The sequence below is a fragment of the Sphaerodactylus townsendi genome, linkage group LG09 (assembly GCF_021028975.2).
Source record: "Sphaerodactylus townsendi isolate TG3544 linkage group LG09, MPM_Stown_v2.3, whole genome shotgun sequence".
Taxonomy (NCBI): Eukaryota; Metazoa; Chordata; class Lepidosauria; order Squamata; family Sphaerodactylidae; genus Sphaerodactylus; species Sphaerodactylus townsendi.
Window position 1 is genome coordinate 48,533,553 of NC_059433.1, and position 27,583 is coordinate 48,561,135.

At 40.9% G+C, this 27,583-nt stretch overlaps 1 protein-coding gene across 2 annotated transcripts in view; it reads right to left on the reverse strand.

The window, feature by feature from the left end:
* The window catches only part of CDH2 (cadherin 2), a 151,121-nt gene extending 125,188 nt beyond the window's left edge, over positions 1-25,933 (reverse strand). The window contains exons 1-2 of one of the 2 annotated variants that reach the window (XM_048507350.1): positions 25,147-25,933; positions 4,065-4,176 (exon numbers count right to left, since the gene is read on the reverse strand). In XM_048507350.1, the coding sequence (XP_048363307.1) occupies positions 4,065-4,176; positions 25,147-25,221 (187 nt within the window). In that variant the 5' untranslated portion in view covers positions 25,222-25,933. Of the gene's footprint in view, positions 1-4,064; positions 4,177-24,714; positions 24,886-25,146 lie in introns of those variants that run through there. The other variant, XM_048507349.1, reaches the window with a different exon arrangement.
* Between the last annotated feature and the right edge of the window lie 1,650 nt (positions 25,934-27,583).

The following is a 27,583-nucleotide window of genomic DNA, read 5'->3' on the forward strand; positions in this document are numbered from 1 at the left end:
GTGTTTTTTTTAAATACCGTAACAATAAAATCTCAAACAGAAATCAGCCTAAATAAAATTAAAGATTCTCACTGAAAAAGCCTGGTGAAGAAAAATGTTTTCAACAACTATGTCCTAAAACAACAGAGAGTCAGGTGGACTTCTTTATATTCTGTAACTGTTATTCTACAACAGTGTTTGACATCTGTAAACTGTGATTCTTTAAATGGCATCTGTGTAAATCACCTAGGCTGATTCCGCACGGGCCAAAAACAGCAGTGTGAGAATGGTGTAAAAGGGTTTAAAACGGTGTAAAAGGGTTTATACTGTTTTCACACCATTTTCACACCGCTGTTTTTGGCCCGTGCGGAATCAGCCCTAGGAAGATTTAGAAGATTTTAATAATGCGGAAATACATATCAATGGATCATTTTGGAGGACATTCACACACACAGAGAGAGACAAATTTCAGTTTCTTGCTGAGGAAGCATTCAAAAGAGATATCTGTGACTTGGGCCCCTTCCACACACACAAAATAATGCGTTTTCAAACCACTTTCACAACTGTTTGCAAGTGGATTTTGCCATTCCGCACAGCTTCAAAGAGCATTGAAAGCAGTTTGAAAGTGCATTATTCTGCATGTTCGGAATGAGCCTTGGATCTCTGACATTTCCCACTGAAAATTTAATCTTAAACTAGAAGTTTGAACATGTGAATAAAAGTTTTCTAGAGACTGGCAGTCTTCAAACAGCTGAAACCAATGCAAAAGATCGGGTCATTTTGTATGTCTCTTGTTACACACTGTATTTAACTGTTCGCTAACATGATAATAAAGCTTATGTACCTCAGGCATCAGACAATACAGTAAAAAAATTAAGATGCTTCAACTTCACAGAAAATTAATAACAATTTAACTTCAAAACTCAGATCTCACATTGGTGTAAATACATATAAACTCCAATATCAACAAAAATACCAAGTTCTGTCATAGCCTACAGTGTTTTTTAAAAGTTACTATAATACAAAGGCTCATTCCGCACACGCAAAATAATGCACTTTCAAGCTGCTTTCACAACTGTTTTTGCCATTCCGCACAGCTTCAAAGAGCCCTGAAAGCAGCTTGAAAGTGCATTATTCTGTGTGTGCGGAATGAGCCAAAGAATGCTTAAGTTATATTGTCATATGCATCTAGTTTAATCACCATAAAATGGGCTTTTGACAACAATAGTATTTCAAAGTGACATTATAATTAAAATTTAAGTCAAAGCCATCCAATGATAGCTTGTACATTTATGTAAAACCACAAATGACATGCTTGCAAGCATACTGGTACTTTCAAAAGAAATAACTATTAAAATAATTCCACTATGGAAGTGGTTGTAAAAAAACAATGATGCCCCAGGAAAAAATTTTCAGCTAGTTAATGCTAATACACATAATGTGATACACATTGTATGATCCTTTAAAACAATAAGAAATCGAAAAAATTCTCCTGCTCTGTTATGTTGTTTCACGTTTACAGTAAATAAGAAACAATGGCTGTGATCTGCTAAACAGTTATTCAGGAATACTTGGCTTTCAGCCCATATAATCCCATTGATCCAAGTACTCTGGCTTAGATCATTTGTAGTAATGAATGGAGAAATAAACCTTTTAGCTTTTTATTAAGATTCAAATGTAATGGAGATCTCTAGTGACAGAATGCAATTATGTCCAAATGGATATATGGTATAAATCATATGCATATGTATCTGTGTTCTGGTTTTAGCTGACATTTGTATTCAGCCAAATGTTTACTTTAAAAAGTGAATCATACGATCATTGGAAAAAAACATTTGGCAAATTCAGAAATGTCCATATTTCTCCAAATATTTCCTTTTATATCCAGTTCACAAATAATTTTCTCCTTAGACAGGAACAATTTCATTTATTTTATTTTACTTCAAGGCAGGTAAACTTTTATCAAAATGTATTCCCTTTTTTAAAGGGTATAAATGACTAATTAACAATCAGATGATATATGATGTCGAAATTATGGTTTCCTGCTTTGTGAATATGGCAGTCACTCCTCCACTTGCACAAAAAGTCAGTTAATGACTTTCACTTTAATGCACACCAAACTGCTTCAAATTGTTTGAACTTCTTCTCAAAACCAGCACTGTACAACAGCCTCAAACCATGATTTGAAAATACTGGGCCAACATACAAGTGCAAATCAGTTTGCCAGTTTAGATAAAATGGAAAAGTATAACATGAGGTAAATCAGAGGTTCTGCTGACTACACACTGGTGCTGGTGTTGGTGGAAGGGGTGGGGGTGGGGAGGGGAAAATGTGATTGCAGAACTCATTCACATATCACCAAGTCATGGTTTAGAATGATGTCAGAAATGAGCCATCGATATGAGTTAGCAGAACTTGCATTATTTTGATAGCAAACTGTATACACTTACTCATGTTAGTCTGAACAAAAAAGGATTAATACTTTTGTAAACCTATAAAGAACCATTATTTATGACAATTGGTAGCAAAATCCTGAGGCTAGGAACTGACAGTTCATAGAGAGCTGATTAAGTATTGTGCTGGTTATTCTAGTTATATGCCCGTGTAACCCCCATGGCACCAGTTCAAGGTGGCTCGCCTCAGGATGGGGTGACAATGGCTTTGCATACAACAGACTGGTAACTGCAGTGCTTGTTTTTGAATGCTATTTGACATATGCATAGAAAATAATAAAATATAATTGCTTATACACAGAAACTAGTTTGGCAGAATATTCGCATTATGTGATTTGAAAAACTTGCTTTAAATGAATCACGGAAATACTTTATTAAGTCAGGATTTTAATAACCTAAAGCCAATCAATTCTTCTTGCTTTTTGGATTCAATTATTGTTATGAAAACATGACACAGGTCTGTAAAGCTGTAATTATGAGAAGATACTGCTGAATAGAATATGTTAAATACAGACAAAAGCTTTTGTTTTGAGAATCAATTTGATTTGCAGCTTCATTTTAAGAAGTCTTTTTCATTTATGTTAATGTCTTGATCTGTGAAGCCATATTTTTAGGGGGAAAAGCAATGAAGGGAATTAAATTAGTTTTTCTTTAAGATAAATCTGAAACTCTCTGAAACTAATCCTCTTGATCAGCTCCATAATTTTTAAATTAGCTTGAAAGTAATATCTATGATACATACAGCTTATGAAACAAAATTAATATATTTTTCTTACACTGAGACTCTCTACTGACAATTAAAATTGCACACAAATATAAACTGGGAGTAGAAACTGTGTTCAACATTTTAAAATATTCTATTTCAGAGACAATGTTTTTCACATAATTGAAATAAATAAGATCCTGATTTCTGTATTAAAGAGCTTTACGTCTACAGAGATTTCCACCAAAGTCTGTGGCATTTAAAATTGAGGCACTGTAGACTGAATTCCGAAGGCTTTCTGTCTAGTCACATTCCCATTTGGGCAGCATTTATATGGACCAGAGAAGACCCTAACTTCCTTATTGTTTAACACACAGCTTTCAAAAATCAAATGGCAACTTGATAATCATTACCGAATATTACATTGTACATGCTTTTTGCTTTTACCCAATGCAACAGCAAGAAAAAAATGAATGCTGTCAAATTGGGGCAATTGGGGGAATAAGGTAAGGGCAAATGTTTGAAGTTCTCCAAACATCCAGGACTGGGGCACAATATATTCTTCCAATAAATGAAAAGTTCTAGACCTTGATTTTTTGGGATGAAGAAATGCTTTGCAATAAAAAACACTGATGACTGTTTAATCAAATGGATTTACTAGGACATTTTACAAGACAAAATCAACTCAATTGAGTTCTGCGAAGGAAGTATTAAACCAGGATAGGTATCTAAAAGCACACATACACAACTAAATCACTCCTGATGAACAATCAAAGGCTATTCTTCACGCCAACCATTTCTATCTGACCCATCCCATAATCAGAACGAATGAAGAAAATCATGCTAAGAAATTTCAAGAAGCAGCACTCAGAACTAATTTATGTGCAAGTTACATATAATAAGAAAGTGAACACTGCATGCTACATTACCATTGAGAAGCGGCTGGCCTTCATGTATACCACGGGATATGACTGCATTGTAAACGTCTTCAGGAAATCCAGTCTTGCATAATGTGCCTTCACAAGTTGCCTTTATCGGGGCCTGAAATGCGAGACAAAATTTATGTAATACTTGCGACCCTATTCAGCTGAGAAACATTCCACTTGGCATAAACCCTGATTTTGCTACTATCTTTTACAAATAACCTCTTTGTTTCCTAATGGCTGCAATTAGAATTCCAGGGGCAAAGGGTTAATCTTTTTGATAACTGGAATGGAAGGAACAAATCACACTTGTCTAGTAAGATCTAAATAATACACCATCTTAATTCTTTAAACAACTGAACATTTCAGCTAAAACAGTCATTCAGACTGAAGTGGAATGAGGGGGAAGTGGGAAAGGACAAGCACATTCCTTCAACAAGAAATAAATGTTCTGAAAAAACTGATCACCAAATTTATCACATGCACTTGATGCATTTAAGATATTTCACAACCAAATCAAAATGTGTCAACTATCTCCATCAAAATAATATATATATATATATAAACCAGTGGGCTAGATATTACATGAGTAAGGACAAAAATAATCTTGTTTTCTTAACCAAATTTTAATGCCTAAAATCAATTCCCCATATATGTAATGTTTTTACTATTGGGAAGAAATTGTGTTTTGGTAAAATCATGAAAGGAAAAAAAAAGTTCCTTCTTAAAACATGACTTAAGTTCTCCATCTGTAAGCAGGTTACCTATTAACTCCAAGTAATAGGTCTTGTGAATTATCCATAGGTAAGATAATGACAAATGCCACTGAAGAGTCTGATACACACGTTGTGTATGTGTATCCCATTTAGATTGTGCAGTCTAACAGTTTTCAACTTTGGTGCTTTATTTATGCCATAAGCCATGTTGTTACTTGCTGCTCCCAAGTTATAAGATAACCTATTTTGTAACCTCTTTTGTAGTGGAAGAAGGCTAAATAAAGCACCAGAGTTGAAAGCTTTTAGACTGCACCATGTAACTGTCCTATATTTTCTGTATCTCAATCATTTTTACCAGGACAGGGGTAAGAACCTTCATTCAAGCAACCTGATTCACTAAACTCATTTCAAGAACAGTCACAAAAGTAGCACATCTGACTAGATTTAGCTTTGACTAGTTAGCCACACATTTCTGAGATTGTAAATTTTATTTCATCAAGGAAAGCACTTTTAAAGGGTTTCTGGATGTCAAGTGGCATGTTAACTGCACACCAGATTTGACTGCAACTGTCTCAAGCACCAACCATATTAAGTATGTTTTATACACAGATTGCAGCTCCAGTCACAAAATGACAAATTATATTTACAGTAATGTGCAACTAAAGCTCTGTAACCAGGGATTTTTCTTTAAAAATAAAAAATGGTAAACCCATAAGACTTGGATGGTAAGTTGGTGTCTCAACCACAAGATGCTGTGAAACTGCATAATTTAATAAGTAAACTCAATGTAACTAACAGGGAGGAGGGGAAAAAACCCAGCTTTTCAAAGTACCCTTGAAACACTAAATCCTGGGTGGGCAGCTGAGTAGATAACAGGATTTTAACAAGCCTGCCCTGATGTGCATGGGAATCCGTCGGCCTTTCCAGCACGCTATATCTGCTAAACAGCTCCTATAAACTGAAACAATGCTCAGTGAAACAAAGGCTTGAAGATGTGAATAAAGAGGCTTCTTTATACTTTCATTTGCAACCTCTCAATTTTTCTCAGTAACAAAAGAGAGCACTCTGTTCCCAAAAGCAGTCCATTGTAAAGATTATTTGGCTATAAACACATGAGAGGAATCAGATATAACTTTGACAATGCTTTACCCTCTCATGTTTTGCATCTGAAATTAAATAAAACTGTATTGCCACAATGCAATCTGGGTCATTTCAAGTTCAGCCTACGATATTAAACATCACTGCCCTGCCTTTTTAAGTTTATGCGTCAGAGAAACAATCTAAAGTTAAACGCTGAAATCTTCATATTAAAAAAAGGAAACTTACATTTCTTGCTAACCCAGTGTTTTTGTCTAGGGCAGTGGGATAAACAGGAGAAACCATTGTGATATAGGGTTTTTCCCTGATTATACAGTGCTAACTACAGCTTAAATCATTAAAAAATGCTTGAACCACCCAACATAATTGTTGATGACTTTTGTTTTCGGTAAAGATATACCCAGTTCTAAGCGAATCCACAGATCTTTCAAATAAATTATACTGTTTAAGCCAATACTGCATTTGGAAAGTTTTGTTTATGCAGGCTTGGCAAAGCTAAAAAAGCAAGAGTAAAGCGGTGTTTTTTAATGACTAGATCATGGACTATTGCCAATCCTGAGTGTGCTTCCTGCCAGTTCACTGCAACAGAACTGGCTCAGCCTTCAGCTGCTGAGTAAAAAACTTCAATGTCTGCCTCCCTATCAACAAAACCTAGGGGCAACGTACACTGTACAAAGGGACTTTAGTGATGGGTGGAAAATAAATGTACAGGAAATAAATATGTACACATTACTCCTGATGTCATTGTATCATGAGGCTGTTGCGTGTGAAGGGTCTATGGACTGGATCACAAGATTTCCTCTATGGACATTAACCAAACTGACCAAACTGGGTGCTAATCACAGCACACAAAACATTAACAGACAATCTAGGAAATGTAAATGAGATTCCCACAGCAATAGTGATATGGAAACTGGCCCTGAGATCTGAAAGCAACAAAACCACACATCTCTATAGACTGACTCTCTAAGATAATCACTAGGTGGAAGCACTACTACAAAGGATCTTGTCCAAAACACATCTGAATTCTGCTCCAAAGACTTGATTATATATTTATTATTAGTTATTATTATTATATTTTGTTGGATAAACACTAAGCAGCTCATTAAGGCATGAAGTGCTGGTGTCAGGAATGTCACTAACAATATATGTAGAAAGAAATCTGATCCGCCCACATGAGATATGAACAGGCTCTGAAATATATAGCATAATACAATTCGAAGGTTCAGTGATGAAAATGGAAGGACAATGTTTCAGACCCTATTTCACATTAAGGTTCTAAGCTGACAGTGAAAGTTTTCATTAAAAGCTTTACATATCACAGAAGGTATAATTTGTATAGAGCTGACTTGCTTTTTATACATGAGTAATTAAGGATATTAAGTAAATAGTCAATAGATAAGAACGTTGATCAGGGCAGAGAAGATCTTTTTAAGGCCAGACATCTGTCAAAAGATAGATCTTGCAAAAAGTGTTTTATTTGCTTTTTTCACAGTGATTTTTGCATGTCCCTGCCCTGCCTAGCGTCCCTTGTACCTGCATGCTACAGAGATGCTATGTCAATAACGGTATCCTAGAACAGATATGACAATTTCAAGTGAGTATCTTTGTTCTCATACATGATGGATATACACATAGTATCTTGGCAAAAAAAAAAATCTAAATGTTTTCATCCTTCTTGCTCCATAAACAGGACCCAAAAGCAGACCTCACAATGTGTGATTGAAGGGAGCAATGCCAAATAGACAATCTATGACACCTTGTCAGGGTGGGGTGAAGCATTATGTATTAAAACTCCAATTCAGGCATGTTTAATGCTTATTCCCAGGAAACTTGGTTCTTAGGATTGCACTGAAAGAATCTCATGAACCAGAACCACACCAGATATCCTATAAAATCTATGCCCAGTTTTCCAATGAGTTAGAAAAAGAGTTGAACAGTGGTTAAGTTAGTCCTCATCAGGTCTGGTGTTAGCATACCCTGATGTGAGGCAGCTGCTAGGGACCAGGGTTTCTAGCAGGGCCCACCGCTGCAGAACTCCCTAATCACATGCTGCCAGGGAAGGATATACAGGTGGTACACAACGGTGGAAGTCCTGGTGGGCACAGTGGTGGTGTTTCTATCTGCACACATCACCAAACACCATGGTGAGTGGACATACAGTCAGTTGAAAGGCTCACAAACTGGTAGGGGAAGGACTGGTAGGGGAAGGAAGGACATGAAAGTGTGCGTGGGCTAGAAGGAAGACATGATCGGAAAGTCCTGGTGCCAGTCACAGAAGAAGAGGGGACCCTAAACACTCTGCACAGGCCCACAAACCTGCTAACTGCCCTGGCTCTCACAAAGAATAAGCAATTATCACTTGATACTTCTTTGTTAAAGTATGTACCTATAGTACACATTACTGTTCTACACCTAATTATGGTAGTTAAAATTGTTTCTGAAAGGCACTGGAAAAGTAGCAGCTCCAAAAAATGATTAAAAAACCCAAGCAAAGAGACTAAACAGTTGATCCAACTGACTGCTTCAAAGAATGGAAAGGACCTACAACAGATTAACTTAAACTGGAATCAAATATTCAAAAATTATTCAATTCTTTATTGTATATCTATGCTTAATTTATAAAAGTTAAAATAGATATGAAAAGGGAAAAAAGACATGAAAAGCAAATATCATTGTATAAGTTACACAGGTAGGTCCAAAATATGTTGACAGGGAGAAATGAAGAGAACTGTGGAATGTTCAGGACCTAAATGTTGATTTCCAACATACACATTCCATACATATGCACTCACTGAACATGTATTAAGTGTGCAAAAATCTTTGCTTTAAATGCTATCAGTTTGGTATTTAAAAATGGAGTAGATAGATAGCTCAGAGCTGTAGTACATCTAAGTACTACAGCTATTTCTAAGCCAGGACTGACATGTAGATGTTTAGTCTTATTTTGAAGGGTAATTTTATTCAAGACCCCTATACTTTCACAAACCCTCTCATTTTGACAACCATTTCTGAATTGGCTATTGTAAGCTTTTGGGTTATCTGGCCATGATCAGAAAACCCACAACAGCCAGTTGATTCCAGCTGTGAAAGCTTTCAACAATACATTTCTGAACTATTTCACCTAGAGAGTTCTAGAACTGTATGTCAACAGTCAACAAGGCCACATCAGCAAATACCTGACCAGATTTTATAAAATTTGAAAAAAAAGGTTTTTACTATCATCTATGTCAATTTCCAATCTATTCCACTATCATATTAAGAATCTGGCAGATATTGAAAAGTAAAATTTTAAATTATATAATCGGATGTGCCTTTCCATGTATCTTGTGGGCAAGTATCCAGTGAATGACATTCAGAGTCAAGATCTCAAAAAATTCACAAGCCACATAGAAGGGCAGAGAAGTATAAAAGGAAGATTAAAATGATGGCTGATAAACACGGCTCCAATGTAGTGACATAAAATATCTCTAAGCATAGATAGAATTTACTGAAATTCGGCAGTTGTTTCTGTTGACATAAACGCACCCTAATGCCATTCTTCTATTCTAAGAGTTGAGTGGGCTTAGACTAGAGCAACTCTGCTTCAGATTGCACTGTTAGTTGCCCAATTTTCTCTGCAAGCTCTGCTCACTGTAATGTTTGATACCAGCCCTACTGCCAAAGGTGGGTGGTTTTATGTCTTTACTCAGCCTACTTTTGTTAGCAAACTTTGTGCATGCTATGAAACTGCCCAATTTATCACCATAGCTGAGCTACAGACAAGACAACCATGTAGTTATATAGTTATTTGTAGAACCAATTCTCCATACATTCTGCTGTGACAGCAAATGCTCATCTGAGCAAAGCCTTTTGATGGCACTGCCCTACAAAACAGGTAAGATCGGTTACTGCCTAGACATAAGTATTTTCCTTTGTGGCCCCTATCTGGTGCAGTTACCTTTCTGACAAGATCAGAAAGGCTCCCATACGAATACTGCTATGTAGCACAAGCAAAACAAAACTTTTTAGAAAGACATTTTAATGAAATGACATTTTTAGTGGTTTTAAATGTTTGGAAATGGGCTTTATTGTCCTTGTTTTTTTTAATTTTTGTAATCTGTCTTGAGTTTCTGTGAGAAAGGTGGTCTATAAATGAAGTAAGTGAACAAGTAAGTAAATAAATAGTTGACTGCGGTGACACTACAGTGATCAGTGATATACGATCTTCTTTGCATGTAGAAGGTCCCAGAATCTCCAGTTAAAGGGGATTGGATTGCTGCCACCAATCAGAGTGGAGGGTACTAATGCTGATAAGACCAACAGTATATATATTTTATTTAATAAAATACAACAATATAAAAAATATTGGCCTGTAAACTATTACATAATTGGTTCTGGTGGGTTTTTCGAGCAGTGTGGCCGTGGTCTGGTGGATCATGTTCCTAACGTTTCGCCTGCATCTGTGGCAGGCATCTTCAGAGGTGTATCACTGAGGGAAGTCTGTTACACACTGTGTCCAGAGAGAAGGAAATGTTTGAGGTATATATTGTCCATGTCCCAGGGTGGGGAACCAATCAGTAAGTGTTTGGGTGGAACTTGTTATGCAAAGATGTGGTTGCTAGTACTGTATTCCGCAAGTTCCACCCAAACACTTACTGATTGGTTCCCCACCCTGGGACATGGACAATATATACCCCAAACATTTCCTTCTCTCTGGACACAGTGTGTAACAGACTTCCCTCTGTGATACACCTCTGAAGATGCCAGCTACAGATGCAGGCGAAATGTTAGGAACAAGATCCACCAGACCACGGCCACGCAACCCGGAAAACCCACCAGTTGAATCCAGCCGTGAAAGCCTTTGACAATACATATTACATAATTCACTGGTTGATATATATATTTACTTAAGTTAGTAGATGCATCCCACTAACCAAATGAATCCTAAATCATACTGAACCAATATAAATTACATTTGGCTACAAATTACATTTGGCTAGTGTTAATCTCAGGGAAGGATTTCAAATTTCTCTCAAAATATAAAAGAAACAAGATGAGCATTTCCATCCATTGCTGGGAAGGAGTCCAGTTTGAAAGCAAACTGTAGCATGGGCCTACTACAGTCCCAATTAATTAGTATTCTTAATTCATTATTTTTATGTCAGCCACGTAATACTAGAGGCACACGTAATTACTTTTTAAATACTAGAGAACAACTGTTCTGTCATTACAGATCAAACCAACTTTGGAGGGCAAAGCAAAATCTCCAGTTGAAACAAACTGCAGTGGTCACACAGCTGGATGACTTGTTGGTTCTTTATTAAAACAGTGATTTTATCTACAAAAGGCAGTATCTTATGAAAAACAGATTATTTCAAAAAATGAAAGCTTTCAGACTAGTTATCTTGTGTCTTTAAGCATTCTAAATAACAATATTTTATGATACTCAATATACAACCATGAAAAATGAACATCTTAACAGAATTCATGATTAATCAGTTAGCTGGCTGACTGTGGCCACTGTATGCAACCATACCACCAATCACAAATGCAGAAGCCACATGTTTTATACAAAGGGAAAGCCCGTGTGGTGTAGATGCAGTGTTGTGGTCTCTGTATCCTTTTCTTGCCTAACAGAAACACTCAAGAGCACCATGATTAGAGGGAAGTGATCCCAGTACACTATTGTCTCTGTGGTCCCTTTGGACTTCTTGTTCCTGATTCATCCAGAAGAGACACAAAGTGCTGAGCTGCGACAACAGCTGACCAGAGGCAGAACTACCAAGAGGCCTGGGAGTGCGCATTGCACTGGGCACATGCCTGGAGGGGGGGGGGGGAATGGCCCCCAGCAGCGCCCCCCCTTACCTTATTGAAACAGTGCAGGCTGGAGAAGTGACCTGTTCCCTTCAGACTGAAAACAGCCTGGTGGGAACTACACTTCCTAGGAGACCTTGTGAGCCCCAAGGTCTCATGGGAGGAGTGCTCAATTCCCCACCAAGGCCATTTTTCATAAACCTGAAGGAAGGAACAGGCTCCCACCAGGCTGAACTAAGGAAATCAGTGAGGTGGGAGGGGTGAGGCAAGGCAGCGATGGGGACTTTTGGAGGACACAGAGTGTGCACAAGGCGCAGTATAGCCCAGCTGCGCCTCTGCAGCTGACACTGAATCTCTATAGGCTTCCAGATGTAACGTCAAAGGAGCCCACAGCTGCCCATCTCCACTACACTGTGTTTCCGCAAGTAGTGGTAAGGTATTAGCTAGGTCTGACTCCCTCTGGGTTTAGGCCACAAAGCATGGAAGGCAGAACTGTGGGAGACACACTAAAGACGATAACAGGCAGAGCTCAAGAACAAAGGAAGAAAATTATTTCTTCCTTCATTTATATCCCACATTTCTCCCCAATGGAACCCAAAATAGATTATATCATTTCCCACTCATTTTTATTCTCATAACAGACCTGTGTTATAAGGAGAGTATGTGACTAGTCCAAGGTCACCCAGAAATACTATTTTACTGTTGAATAATGCTCATGTCCAATCATGGCTATCTTCTATTTATGTAACCTGAAAGGGACATAAACTATCAGTTCATATTTAATTTTGTTCTAAATTATGTACATGATAGCTTCACTTGTCTCTCCAGAGCATGAAGGGTGAACTGACCTGAAGCCCATTTTTGATACAGCTTAATTACTACCTCTTCTGGAGATGTTCAAGATCACCAGTAAATGCAGAACTACAGTGAATAGTACAGAAATATAAATGTGAGTGTGTTGAACATACTCCCTCTGGTTTAGGCCACAAAGCATAGAAGGCAGAACTATAGGAGACAAGCTGAAGGAGATAACTGCCACAGCTCAAGAAGTGCAAATGATGAAAATTATTTTTCTCTTTCCCGAAAGCCCCCACAGACTCTCTCTATTCCTGCTTCCTTCTCTCCTTATGGTTGTCAGTTCCTGGTTGGAATATTTCTGGAGATCTGTGGGTAGAGCCTAGAAATACAAGGCTTGAGGGGGGCAGTGACCAGCAATGCTTCCAAACCAGCCATTTTCTCCACGGAAATTGATCTCCACCATCCAGACTGCAATTGTAATTCCAGGAGATCTTCAGCCCATACTTGGAGGTTGGCAATCCCAGTTTTCCTAAAGGAAATAACTGCATTGACCTATCTGGCATGGGAAAATTGTTGATAAAATCACAGAAATTGGTGTATCTATGGACGAAGTATTAATGCTAACTTACCTAGAAGCTAAAAAGCTGATAAAAGACAAATTATTAGAATGGGATTATCAAAGATCTTTAATAGTAGCAAATACAACTTGTTCACTTGTAAATCAACTCTTAGTTGGAGAAAAGGGTTGTATGTCTCATTATTGTTTTTACATGACTAAACCAAAATTAAGGCGTGCATTCTCTAGCAAGATTTAATATTTTGCCGTCTGCTCTACTTGAGGGCAGGTTTCAAAAAATACCAAGGACTGAAAGAATATGCCTCTGAAATAGTGCACAAGTGGAAACACTAGTGTACACTATGTTTTACTGCCTAAATAAAATACACTAAAGTCATAAGCATTGAATACTGTTCACATTTAATAACACGAATATAACTGATGACCAAAGGATAAAGTATTTTTAGATTGTTCCAACCAGGATTTTTAGATTGTTCCAACCAGGATCTTTCTGAATTAGTTGCCAAGTTTTTGTTTGATATAATTGGTAGCTCTGTAAAGGGAAGTTCTTACATATGATTACCTTGAGCTGTACTAATGCTTTTTTTTGGTTGTAAACTGTTTTGTTGTATGATGCCAATAAAGGCTATGTTGACGTTATTGTTGAAACTGCTTTGACATGTGGAGTCTATGGCATTGTACTATGGCATTGTAGTTTCTCCCCTTCTCAAATCCCAACCTCCATAGGGTCTACTCCTCCAATCTCTAGATTCTTCCTAACAGAGGCCGTTTCCGCACGGCCAAAAGCAGCGACAGCGACAGCTTGATGGCGTTACCATGAAGTGCGAAGCCTTATCCCAAGAAAAGCGTTCCACACAGACCCGAAGGCGGGCTCGCGGAGCGTCCAGCAGCCCCGCAGAAATGTAAACCGGTTCGCACTGAAGCTGCTTTCGCGGAAGCCCCGGCGATCTCCAGCTGACGTTAAGCCTGCGCACTTGCTCCGATGCAGAGCCCGGCGATCCAATACCCACCCAGCGAGTCGCGATGGACAACGTGACTGCCCTGATGTCCTGCCCGTCCCCCATCTGTCAGTGCCTCCCCTCCCAGCTACTGTCAGTCCCAGTGCATGGAGTCTACCCAGGAAAGGTGCTTAGCCATGCCAGAAGCTTCCACCAGGGGACAAACGCAATGTGTATTATTGGTATTGGGGGGAAAAGGTAGAAGCCCAGCTTACAAGGCCGTCCTGGCGAGAAGTCACCATTGTGAAAACTGGCTCCCCTTGCTTGGCTGTTACCGCTTACGAGTCGCGGCGTCCGATGCGTCCACAGGGGAAAAAAAAAAAGTGGTTTTAAAGCGTTTTTTCTGAATCACGAGAGGCGTCTTCGCGCCCGGTTTACTGGCGTTTCAGCTGATGGTAGGCGAATCACAGCTACCTCCGCCCTTCTTGGCGATGCTTGAGCAGCTCTCCCGCTATGGCGGTTCTTTTACCGTTTCCACGACGTCATATTTCGCCCGTGCGGAAACGGCCCTAGAGTTTGTAACCCTATTTCCTTCCTACCCAAAAGCCAACCTACCTTTATCTGCCTCTCTTTCTTATCTTTCCCTCCCTTCCCTTGCAGCCTCTATCTCTGGGGACGAGTGGTTTCCTCTCCAACCTGGGGGGTTTGGGACCCCTTTGAAGTCCGAGCGACGGCCTTTCCCACAGGGAATTCGCCTAAGACTCTCTGCATCGGAAGATGTTCTACTCCCAACCTTCTGTAAAAATGGATAGAAATGTTGTTAGAGTTGGGGGGTCCACCCACAACATGCAGGAACTGCATTAAAAGGAGTTACGCAGCATTAGGAAGGTTAGGGAACCCCGCACTGATCTAAAGGAAGAAATTCAGTTTGTATGAGTGCAACAGCCATTTGGATTTAGGTCCAGATTTGCATGCTAGGGAACCCTAAAAGACTTGGGACACTTCACTTTTTTTTGTATTTCCCTCTCCATACTATTTCCTTTTCCTCTTCCATGGCAACCCCATATTCTCTCCCCTTTCTCTGCCTCACTGTCTCTTCCATTCACCAACCTACTTTTAATCTGCCTCCCATCTACTGCTATATTTATTATTTATTTAATTCATTTACATCCTATCTTTGTCCACACTGGGGATCAAAGTGGCTAACACTCCTTTCCTCTGCTTTTTATCACAACAATTCAGTGAGGGAGATTAGGCTGAAAGCACATGACTGGTCCAAGAAAGACCCAGTGAGCTTTCATAGCAAGACAGGGATTCGAACCTGGATCTCCCAAATTCCACACGGAAGCTATAACCACATTGGCTTTCATAGGGTGGTGGCTTTTGAACAGTAGCAAGTGAACAGGCTTTGTTGATTCATGAAAATGAAGGTGTATCACATAACCAAGAGGTTGCTGCCTGGCCCAAGGTTGCCAACCTCCAGGAAGGAGCTGGAGCTCTCCCAAAATTACAAGTAAACTTCAGACTACACAGACTACACAGGTCTTACACAGGAGAAAATAGCTGATTTGAAGAGTGGCATTATATTCAGCTGAGACCTTTCCCCTTCCCAACTCCCCCCCCCTTCTCAGACTCCATCCCAAAATCTCCAGGAATTTTCCAACCTGGAGCTGGCAACTCTTGCCAGACCAAACCCCAATGAGTTCTTCCTTTAAAGGCCAAAACAACCCTGAAAAAAGTCCCTGCCTCCTCAACCTGCCTTTTACTGAGGAAAACCAAGTTAGGAATGCTTTGGTTGCCTAGTAAAAGCCACTGAAGGACTTCCGTTTCCTAAAGCTCCAGCTGTTCCTTTTGTCATGGGGGGGGGGGGAGGGAGGGGATTATCCCCACAATTTTTTAAACAGATTTCAGATTTTTCTGCAAGCCTGGGGTAATTTTCAGCTTTGTAGAAAGATCTGTCATGTCTGTTCATGGCTTCAATCATCACACAATCCTCAGATTTGGCTGACTTTGCTATTAGAATATTATTATTACTCTGGGGAGGGAGAAAAGAATTATTTCTGTACATAATGTACCACTGAGTGTGGTGATGGCTACGAGCTCAGGCAAATATATAGAGGCCAGGTCCATCAACAGTTATTAGCAATAATGGAACTTCAATATTCAGCAGCAGTATACATTTGAATGCCTGTTGCCGTGGAAGCAGCAATACCATGAAGCTTTAACTTCTGTGTCCGTTCCGTGGGCCTTTCAAGACTACTTGTCTGCTTCTGTGGGAAAAAGGACAGTAGAATAAATAGAACCCTAATATGCCCCAGTATGGTTCTCCTTATACTGTGTCTTGATTAAAAACTGATATTATATACATAAAAGTTCTTTCTAGATTTTAAAATCTTGAACTACAGCAATCTTGAGAAATCTAATGGTTTCCTTAAAATTCTGATTGCAGTATAATCACATATTTTGCTAAGAAAACCATGTATATTTAACTTGCCTTCACAAGCACACACTATTGTTTTTGAAAGCACCAAAGTGACCAAGTGGTGTTTAGGCCAGATCTGGCCCCTAATCCTTTTAGGTTTGGAATTCTTGAGTAAATAATTTGTTAGTCTGATGTAATTTTATATAGTACTAGATTAAAACTGTAGTGATCAGTATTCCAACTTCCATCAGCCATTAAGTTTGCACAGTAACTCTGAGTCTGACTCTCTAAGCTTAATCTAGCCACAGGCTGATGGGGGCATAAAATGAATAGGGTTAAATAATAAATGCCACTTGGAGATCATTGGAAAAGACAAATTCTTAAACTTAAACATGAATTAAGTCATTAATTCTCCCTGGTTTATGTCATAAGGAAACAACACTTACGAGGTCATTTTAATGTACATGTGCATGCTCAGTTACTGTTATCAAAAATCTCTTGAAAACAGATGTTCACATGATAAGAAATTCTAAAATTGGAACAAAAAACCCCCGGATGCTGTATAACAAGATCAATACTTAGAAATGAGAATGAAACATATAATAACATGAGACAATCCTAAAAGTCTGCATGGATAAAAGAACATCAAGTGCCAGTTCACCCTAACGGAGCCGTTTTTCTAGCGGTATGGTCCTATATTGCAGGAAATGCCTCTGGGTTCACAAAACAGTCACCCAGCATAAGACACTGAGGATCAAATAATGTTCCCCAGCATTTTCAAAAATGCAAGATCAACAACAAATTGACAGTTAAGTCACTATTCCATGTTCTTTTCGTAAACTGTAACAGGACAGAAGATGCATAGCTGTGCTTCACACTTAGACAGCAGACCAATAATTTAGTTCAAACACAAGTGGTACTGCAAGCTGCATGATAGTTTATGTCCCAACCTGTAATCATAAGTTTATATATCTTTCATTTTAAAAGAGATATAATGACAGATTTCATATGTTTTCAGTTAATTTGTTTTAGTAGAAATGTTCTCAGTGTTGAACCATTACTGTGAAATATCTGAAGTGGCTTGGGTTTTCTATTACATTTTATTGTACAGTTAACACTGAATGTTTGAAACGAAAATGGGCTGGGGGGGTCACACACAGCACTCTAAAATGAACTACAGTTACTGTACAGCCTTTAATTTCAGAGGCATAGTTACATCAGGGCACTGTGGACATGTGCCACCATGTTTCACAAGAGAGAATTTATCACACCGCGTTACCTCAACATTTCTCCTTTACTGCTTCCTGCTGTGATATTGCCAATCACCACAGCAACCATGCTTTTTTCTGTTTGTCTGTACCAAATAAACAGAATTTGCACAAAAGATGGATGCCAAATAAAGACCTGCCAAAATGGCCAAAGGAGATCCATAGACCGTTGAACACTCTGCTACTGAACTCAAAGCCAAGGTACTAAACAACAATAAGTGACTTTAATGTAGATGTGTGAGGGGCTGGGAAAAAAGTAAACATTTGGGGGGGGGGGGAGTGTATTTTTATGCTTTTTTCCCAGGGAAGCACATAAAAGAAACCCCTGTGAATAGCGTGTTTATCTTTTGAAATGATTAAAATGTTCAAGGGAAGGTTTTTCATATTCAAAATGTATAGCATGAAAGAAAGCCAGCATGGTGCAGAACTCTCTCAGCCCACCCAGAGGTAAACAAAGGCAAGCCACCTCTGAACATCTCTTGCCTTAAAAACCCTACAGGGTCTCCATAAGTCAACTAAGACTTGACTGCACTTTCAACCCCCACATAGCACAAAGACGTCTGAGGATTTTGGGGGAGCACTGAAAAAATCCTCTTGTATGAAATTTTGTCTTACAAACATTTCACTCATTCCAAATGAACAGTATGAGAAGGTTTGAAAACTTTCTCAATTATTTTAACACAGAAAATTTAGAAAATTTTGAGGCTCACACAGCACTACATATCCAGGAAGCCCTGCAGTTCCTGAGAGAGGGCAAACTCTGACGTTTCCCTAGCTACTGGGTTTCCGCCCATTATGGTCTCCCACCCTCCCATAATCCTTTCAGGTATTTTTGGGTGTGTGTGTCAATAGTCAGCTTTTCCCCAAAAACAAAAATTAATGATAATGAGCCTGTGCAATAGCGATATCAGAAATATCGACATAAAATTTAAAGGGCTCAAAAGAAAACCCCCCGGCAATCTTTCTTTCTTGTGAAGAATACAGATATAGCCCTGTTCACATGCTCCCACCTCTTCTTCCCTCCCCCTTTCCCACTTTCCAGGCTCCTGTTGCTTTCTGGGGGTGGGGGTGGGGGCAGCAGGGACTTGCCTGGCCATGGCATCCTCATCCATTGCCAATGATTGATCGCACCTGGGCCACCTCCCTCCCAAGCTCTCCAGCACTGCAGTAGAGGGAGAGAGCAAGGTCACAACATGGAAGAATATTGATTTAAAATTTAAAGGGCTTTTTTTAAAAAAAGCTGTTAATCTTGCAATCAACTAGGTGTGACCCAGAAGTGAGGACAGGCAAGCCACGAAGCAGTCAGTGGAGCACCTCCTTGTGTGTAAACAAGGAAATGCAAGACCCCACTGTGACCCCACTGCAGAGCAAAGAGCATCGCAAAAAGCACTCCATGCATAATGAGCCTTAAAAAGGAAAGAAAGGGAAGTACATTAAAATTGATCCATGTTAAATGTTAAAGAGGCTGAGAACAGATACTACACATGTGATGAATTCACTTTCATAAATGAGAACAAGGAGGAAATATCACAAGACAAGGACTTAAGCAAAGCATGAGTCATTTCTGAATGGTCATCTTCATTCAATTCCCTTAAACTATTTTTATCATTTACCCAAGAAGTTGCTGTAGCCACTGGAATCTGTTATTATGCTTTCTAATATTAGACTGTTCGCCAAGTTTGACCTTGTTTTGTTAGACTTCTATGTGACATCTGACTTGGCTGGGACTTTTCTTCTCTACTTAGAGAATACCTAGATCCTGACTGGTATGAGATGAATAAATGCTGTAATGTACCTGTAGGTATAGAATGGAAAGAAAAATGAAACATGAATGATTCCAGAGAGGAAAAACAGGACCACAGAATAGGAAAATCATAGACTTAAAAGAAAAACTTTTTAATATGTCTTTAGAAAGAAGGATGATCCTTCAAGTGAACTTTTGAAAAAAACTAAAATCAGGCTAAAGTTCTTTAAATACTCATTCTATTCCCACCATAAACTGAATGATAATTACTGACATGTACCTCAGTTTATATCAAAGCCATTCAAAATGTGAAAAGGAAACAGGCTGTTTGAAATAACCGTTTAAAAATGCAAAGATTTATATATAAATATGACTTACTGATGTATTTGTAACTGTGCTATTTCCTATAATGAAAATGCCTTAAAACATTCAGGTATTAACCTTTAAAGGCATATTATGACATTAAACTGGATACATATATGCAATTATGAAATAATTTTATTGTTCCTGACTGAAATATGTCTTCTAGTTTAATATTGAAACAAAATGATTTCTTCTTCTACATTTACATCATTAATATTAAAAAGAGTATACTTTTTACACACTCCTGCAACCATGAAGCAGAGTCTTAGGAAGGAAAGCAAAGACAACAAAACATTAAACATTTCAAGTTTTATAACTAAGTGAACAAAAGGAAGTCTATAGATTTGGAATACAGCAGAGAAGAGAAGCAAAGGAAATATGCAGAACAAAGAATAAACGTCTAGAAGCCTTCAAAAAGAAAACACAATGGACAGAAGGAACAGTAGCATAAACAGACCCAAGCTTTCCAATGTTAACCTTTTGTTTTACGAAGTGTAATAAAAATTGTGATGTCATCACACCTCACTGATGTCGACAGAGTTAATTGACATACACCAGTAAAGAGTGACCCCATCCACACTTGTTTTATATACCCAGGAGGAGCCAAAGTGAAATAGCTTGATGTGGTGATTATGCTCTTGTCCAGTCAGTGTAGCGCAAAGGGAGAGAGGGGAGGTGCACTTGGCCTTTTAGGCACATGGAGTCTGAGGGAACGTAGAGTTCCGGGCACAGTTCCCCCTCGCTACAGCTCTGGTCTCATCTAATGTCTAATTTGCCCCATAGTGTTAATATGAATGGTTTATTCTAAAAGTTGGATGGTAGATCTACAAAGATTTAGGCAATGAGCTGAAGGCAAGAAAGGTGCTACAAGCCCAACATATACTAGGGGAAAATGAACAAATGCCTTCCATTTTATACTGGATTTGCTTCTAATCACCGACTCAAGTATCCTACAACATCCCGAAATTCCATCTTTCATTTTCATGTGATGAAATCCTCTCCTTTCTAATACTACTATTACCTTTTTAGACGCTTAAGGCTGTAATCCTAGTTATATACTGAAATCAACGGACAGTCAATTGTAAACTCAATTGAATGTATTAACCTAAGATTTCATGCCTAAGAACACTTTCCTGGGATCAAGCCCCGCTGAATAAACGAGACTTACCTCAGGGTAGAGCTATTGAACATTGCTCCCTCGATATACAAAAGATTACAGTTTTAATCGATACTTCACATTTGTCTGGGCGTAAGTCATTTCTCTATATATTTTTAGCATTTTTTTTATTTCACCTCAAATTCTTTCCCTTTTCTCAACTGCCAAAGCACTTGCATCTGCTAATGTTATTATGCTAAAATAATTTCAATTTCAACTTCTTTCTTTTTGTCATTAGTGTAAAATTTGATAAAACATAAATTATTCAGAAAGCTAGTTTTAAATCATCACCGTTGCTGATGAACAACATTAAGTATGTTCTTAAGTGCTGTATACTCAGTGCCAATGTCTTTCAATTCAAACAGGTAATGTAAAGACTTAGTATCTGGTATGTTTCTACTTTCACTGTCTATCAGCATAACTAAATTATGTCTGCTTCAATGCACAAATGATGAAATAAAGTTACATAAAATTCACAGGAATATTTATGTATCAAATAGTGAAAAGGAGAAAACAAAGAAACTTCACAAATGTATAACTCCTAAGGCAACTCTAACATGCAAATTTCTCCTACACAAGCAATTGTTATTATGTGAAAATTCCAAGTAATTTCTGACATGCAAGAAGTTCTTCGCAAGAAAAAGTCAAGGTAAAAATCAAACAGCTTTCCAAACACAGGTTTGCAGAGCTGATTTCATATCTAAGTTACAGTTTTGTTATACTCTGTAAAGACTGAGTCTTAACCTGATGTAACAGATACCTCAAACAAGGGGAAAATTGGATTCTCCAACTATGACACGCTACTGACACTTAGTGATACACTAAAGCAATAAAGCTAGTTCCAGTCCATAATTCATAGAATGTATTTTAATTGAAAGTCTGACCTGGATCAGCAAAATAATAGCCAACTACAGAACTCAAATTTTAAGATTTACTGAACATTTTGTAAGCACAAAATAGAAAAGGGAGGAATACAGATAATCAACAATGATTAAAAGAATCCCGAAACAATTCTTGCAAGGGAAATGTGTTTAAGGGAAGACTCTGCAGGTTTGACACAGCCACTACACGACCATGACATATAAACTAAACTCCAAGGCTAAAGAGAAAAGCTTTGTTCAGAAAAACTTTCATTAATAATTAAATCTTAAAAACCAATGTTTCAGCACACCAAATACCTGGTACAATCATCAACTCAAAGGGGGGGGGGGGACAGGGATTATAGCGGAGGGAGTAAAACACTACAATGATTTGAATAAGGATAAGAGAAGAAAGCTCTGCAATCTGCCAAGACCATGTTTACTACATTTCAGTAGAAAAGATCCAGTTCACAGCCAGAGAGTAATCTGAGCTCTGCACCATGGACAGTGACTGCTACTGCCGCAGCTAATGCAGTTGCTTCCCTACACCCAACCACCCAAGCCTCCAGGGTTTAAATGGGCACACATCCACTACCAAAAAGCGAGACTCACATACACACTACATTGTCTGCCAGCAACACTCATTTCCCTACAGGACAGCAAAAACGGAGCAGCTTATCTCTTATTGGAGAAATAGTCCAACCACAGATGCCCTTAAGAGGCAATGATCTGCTTCGTCCCTAAGAATTATTCCTCTCTGCCCTCGGCATTAGAAAAAGATTGGCTTTCACACTGACCAGAGAATCAACGCCCACCCTATGCACGCACTTCAGAGAAAGCTCAGGAGCCCTCACTCACAATACACACACACGGCCAATGTTTTCAGATCCACAGGCTCCATAGTGAAAAGCAAGTGAAAATATTTCACAAACTAAATACCTGTGTCCAATTCATTATTCCAAAATGATAAACTTTATGTCCCAAAATGCAAAACCCATCACCTCAAGGAATATGGTATGTGTCAACATGTCTACCTTATGAGACTTATTCCTACCATCCTTCCTTCCATCTCTAGAATGTCACATACCCAAGATACAATTCCACAAATTGCAAATATACAATGAACAAGCTAAGGCAATTCTCTGCTTACAGAAACATAAAACCCTACTAAGGAAACACCTGTCTTCATTCTCCTTTTTTTGCTCAAGCAAACTAAATGCTTATTCCAGAAACCTTCTTAACTTACCTCCTCTAAGCATGCATTGTTTTTCAAAACAATAGCCCACTACTAAGCCAAAAATATTAATGCACCAGCTGAGGCATCTAAGATACCTAACCCAGTGGCACACAGCCATATTCCCTACCCAGCTACACACAATGTGCACTAGCTACAAATGCCATTCACCAGAGATGCCTTTCCTGAACAGATCCCCTTCCACAGTAGCACAAATAAACCTCCACAAACTTTCACTATCTTTTCTACTATTCAGAAAATAGTATGCTTCTGTGAAGGGTATCTATGTCACCCTTTTCCATCATAAAGCAATACAAACAGCCTCCTTCCGAATCAATACATTTAACAAGAGAACCAACTCACTCCTTGCCACCACCTTACTGGCACCAACCAACTGCATTCATTCTCTTTTGATATCCAGGCCAACCAACCTCCAATCACATTTGGGACTGGACCTCCACTGAAGTCCTAAGGTACCATGGCAAGTCTCCTTCATGCATTGCCCCCATTGCCCCCTAATGGACAAAGGAGGTGGAAAGGGTAATACAGAGGAAGAAGAGCTTGCCCCTATGGAAATCCCCCTAGCAGCTGCAAACTGGGGTGGGTGGATAAGTGAGCCTGCAGGGGCAGAGGCTGATTAAAATTTTCCCAGGGGTTTACCGGGGAGAGCACAGGGGCCAAGAGGAGGCCAAACACGCTCCTCTTCCCCGCGCCTCGAGGCCACGGAAGGGGGCGTCCCAGACAGGCTTGACCCTCCACTAACCCACGGATTTGATCGTAGAGCATGGTGGGTGCTCAGTTGGGACATCTCATCCCACATTAGTTTATATCACAGAAATGACACATGCTGAGTGGCAAAAGACTAGCCAAAATGCCCATTCAAACCCACGCTTTCACCACCCTAATCCAACATAACACCATTTAATCTAAAGTAGGCCGGGGACAATCTTTAAAACGCACCTTTCTTCCCTAGGGGCGCATGAAATGAAGGGAAGGAGCGTTAAGCAATCCAGACCAGGAGCCCGTGCCTCCCGGTTGCGGCTGTACACCTCTAGGGGGGGTGGATCTATGTGCCATCATTACAGTTTAGACCAGAAACGGCAGGTATACAACAGGGAGGCAGGGGAGAAGGACACGCCGGGGTCGTGTCTTGGGACGGGCTACACCCTCTGGTGCGCGCACGCACACTCAGAGTTGGGAAGACACCTCACACTCGAGGCGAGCCCTAACTTTCTTCAACCAAGATAACTTGCATCCTTATGGAAGCCTAAGCTGAACTGTTTTGTTTACCAACTGTCTACCAAGCAAGGACTACCCGGCTCCCACATTCCCACGGAAAACTGTGGGTGGCCCCAACGCCTTTCCCACGCTGCCCTCCAAGAAAGAGCTGGCGCGAAGGCCCCGTCCCGTTAGAAACGCTCCAGCCCGAGCCTTTCCTGCACCACAACGCCCCAAGCCCAGCCCTGTTCACGCGCTCCTGCGTCCTGGGTTGCCTTCGCTCAGCCCCTCCCTCCTCTGAAGCCGAATCTGCTCCCCACCCCCCGCAAGTCTCCACAACATAAGTGCGGCGGCGGCGGCGGCGGCGGGGGTCGTCATTCAACGTAAACTTCCAGGCGCCAACCCCTTCCCCAGCAAAAAGTCTGCTTTTTTCCCCTGTGTGGTTATTATGAAAGCAGTAGCGGCCACCTGCTCCTCTGCGCCCTTCCAGGCAGGAAAAGAGGCTCCCTTCACTCCCTTGCCCGCAAACGGGGAGCTCCAGGGCGCCCTTCCCAACACTAGGGTCTGCTCCTTGCACTCGGCGGCCCCCTCCCCATTTGATGCACCGCCGGCTCTCTCTATCATCCCAAGAGAAAGAGGCGCCTTCTCCAAACCCTCCGGCCCCGGTGTTGCGTGGCTGCGACCGCCGCAGTTCCAGCTTAGCAACCTGCTCCTCTCTTCCCGGCGGAGTCCCCATCGGTCACTATTCGACCAGGCCCAGCTCAGCCTGCGGGGCTCCTGGGAGAGGCCGCTTCCCCCACCCCACCCGCTCGGCCGCCCTCGCCACCGCCCTTTCCCGGGACTGCCAGGAACAAAGAGCCCCGAGCCCGGCGGCTCGTCTCGCGCGCACCATCCTGTTACCTGCTGCAGGGCCGCCAGCACCATCACCAGCAGCGGCGGCAGGATCCGCGGCGGCGATCCCGCTATTCGGCACATGGGGGGAGGAGAGAGGGGAGCCCAAACGGGAGGCAGGGCGAAAAGTCAAAGGATTGGGGCCGCCGGGAGCGTCTCGGGCCAAGGTGGGAAAGAAACGAGCGGGCAACGGAAGATCCCAGAGATTTGCAACTAAGCTCCCGGTCGGGCTGAAAGCTTGGCTTCTTATTCTCTCTTCCCCCTCCCCGGTTCGCGCCCTGGATGCCGGGGATGGGCTGTGCACACAAAAGGCGGCGGGCGGCAGAGGAGGCAATCAGCGCTGCTGGGGGTGGCTGGCGGCGTCAGCGGCTCCTCCGGGTTTTCCCTCTGAACATGTCCCTTCTGCTTCTTCTTGCTGCCGCTGCTGCACGACTGCCCTCGCCGGCGCCTCGAAGCAGCTCCGTTCAGTGCGTCGTCAAGCGCTCCCTGGCACCGCCGCTCCAAAACCGGCTCGGCTGCTGCATGCCCACCCGGAGTCTCACTGCCTTCACTTTCTGGCCTCGCTTTCTCGGCAACCCCCTCCTCAGCTTGCACACAAGGATAACAATACCCGAGCAGCCTCTGCCGTGCGCGCCTGTGTGTATGCGCTTTCCCTTGTGCCTGGCTGCTGCTGGCAGTTCACCTCCTCCTCCTCCTCCCTGCCTCTCTCTCTCTCTGCCGGCCACACGGCCAATGAGAAGCAACCGGCTTCAGCGCAGTCCTTGCCCGGGCTGGGCAACCGCCCACAACCACCTCCGAGCAAAAGGTTGCGTTTAGTTGTCGCCGCTGCTAGATCTAGAAAGAGGCGCGCGGCTGAGGCTGTAGAATTATCGTCGACTCTCCGTACTAACCAGGGGTCTGGTTTACCGAAATGCGGGGGATGGGAATGGGGGGGGGGGGGGGGAAGGGATGTGATTTTAATAAAACAAGTGCGACGAAGCTTTGAGGGTTCTTCATTGGGTAAGAATCTCTTTAATACGAGAAATGCTTTTGCAAAGAAGGCAAGCCAAATCCTGTGACGCCAGAAAACGCTGTTCGAGCCCCCATTGTTCCAGGCGTTTTGCAAGTAGCCACCTGCTGGGAAATTAAACCTTGCAGTTTAGGGGGCTTTTGTTTTTTTTTCTCTCCCGCCATCGCCTGGAATTTGACCAGTCTGCCAATCAGGAAATCCCTGCGGTTATTGGGGTTAGCGGGCCTTGTCTCCCCGCTACCTGCAACATTTCTCAGATAGTTAATGTTTTTTTAAAAGCTTTGCTTGGAGAGAGGTAGAGTTGCTATCCGGGGATGGGTCTCAAAAAATTCCAGGCCGCGAAGGTCGCTCAGTGCACAACAACAGCGAGTATCAGTGCTGGGTCATTTGCAGAGCTGGCAAAGATTTTCCCTCACTCTACAGGTCACTGAGCAAACTTGTTTTGTGTCCGTGCATCAAAGCTTCCAGCTTAAGTGAGAAACTGCAGAGGGGAGGGGGTGAAGAGGAAAGGAATTCGAGGCCCTGGCTCCTAGAAATCCTCGCAAGGACTGAATGGCTCGCTCCGGATTGTTTTATAATTGAGATTGTAGGGAATGATGGAATTTTTTTTCCTGCTCTAGTTTATCCTTTTCAGATGAACGCTAGTTCCGCCTGTGTTTGTGAGTGAAGCATGTTTTCCGCAGTGCTTTTAACTGGTTTAAATGGCGACAAACACAAATTCTCAGATTTCAGAGTATTCTGGTTTACTTCAGTGAGTCTGCTCCCGCAAGTCTGTAAGACTTTAATCAACATATATTCTATTCAACTTCCCTTACTATTTTAATGCAATTGTCATTAATTTCTTCCTGAGTTTATTCTGAGTGAACAACAGCGTTAAATGGATAATATGCTCACGCATTATAATTTAGCTCCTGTTTGGAAAACAGACTTCATATAACTAAAGTTCAACAATTAACTGGCCTTTGAGGCAGTGAAATGGATAGGATATAAGCTAATGGGACCTGAATTTGCTGAGACTGAGGGGGAAATAGACCTTGGGATCATAGTGAATAGCTTAATGAAAATGTCAACCCAGAGTGAAAATCGTGAACTCTGCTAGAGATAATTATGAAAAGGATTGCAAATAAAACAGTCAAAATTATAATGTTCCTATATAGATCTATGGTGTTGCCTTATTTGGAATACTGTGTGCAGTTGTTGTTGTCACTGTATCTTAAAAAGGACGTTAAGGAGATGGAAAAAGTGTAAAAGGTGACAACCAAGATGGTTAAGGGATTGGAGCACCTTTCTTATGAGGAAAGGCTGAAGAGCCTGGGACTTTTCAGTTTAGAAAAGAGATGACTAAGGGAGACAAGATATAGATTAAAAACCTATTCATGGAGAAGAGAAAATGGACAGAGAATTTGAACCCGCTCTCCCAAAATACTTCACCTGTAT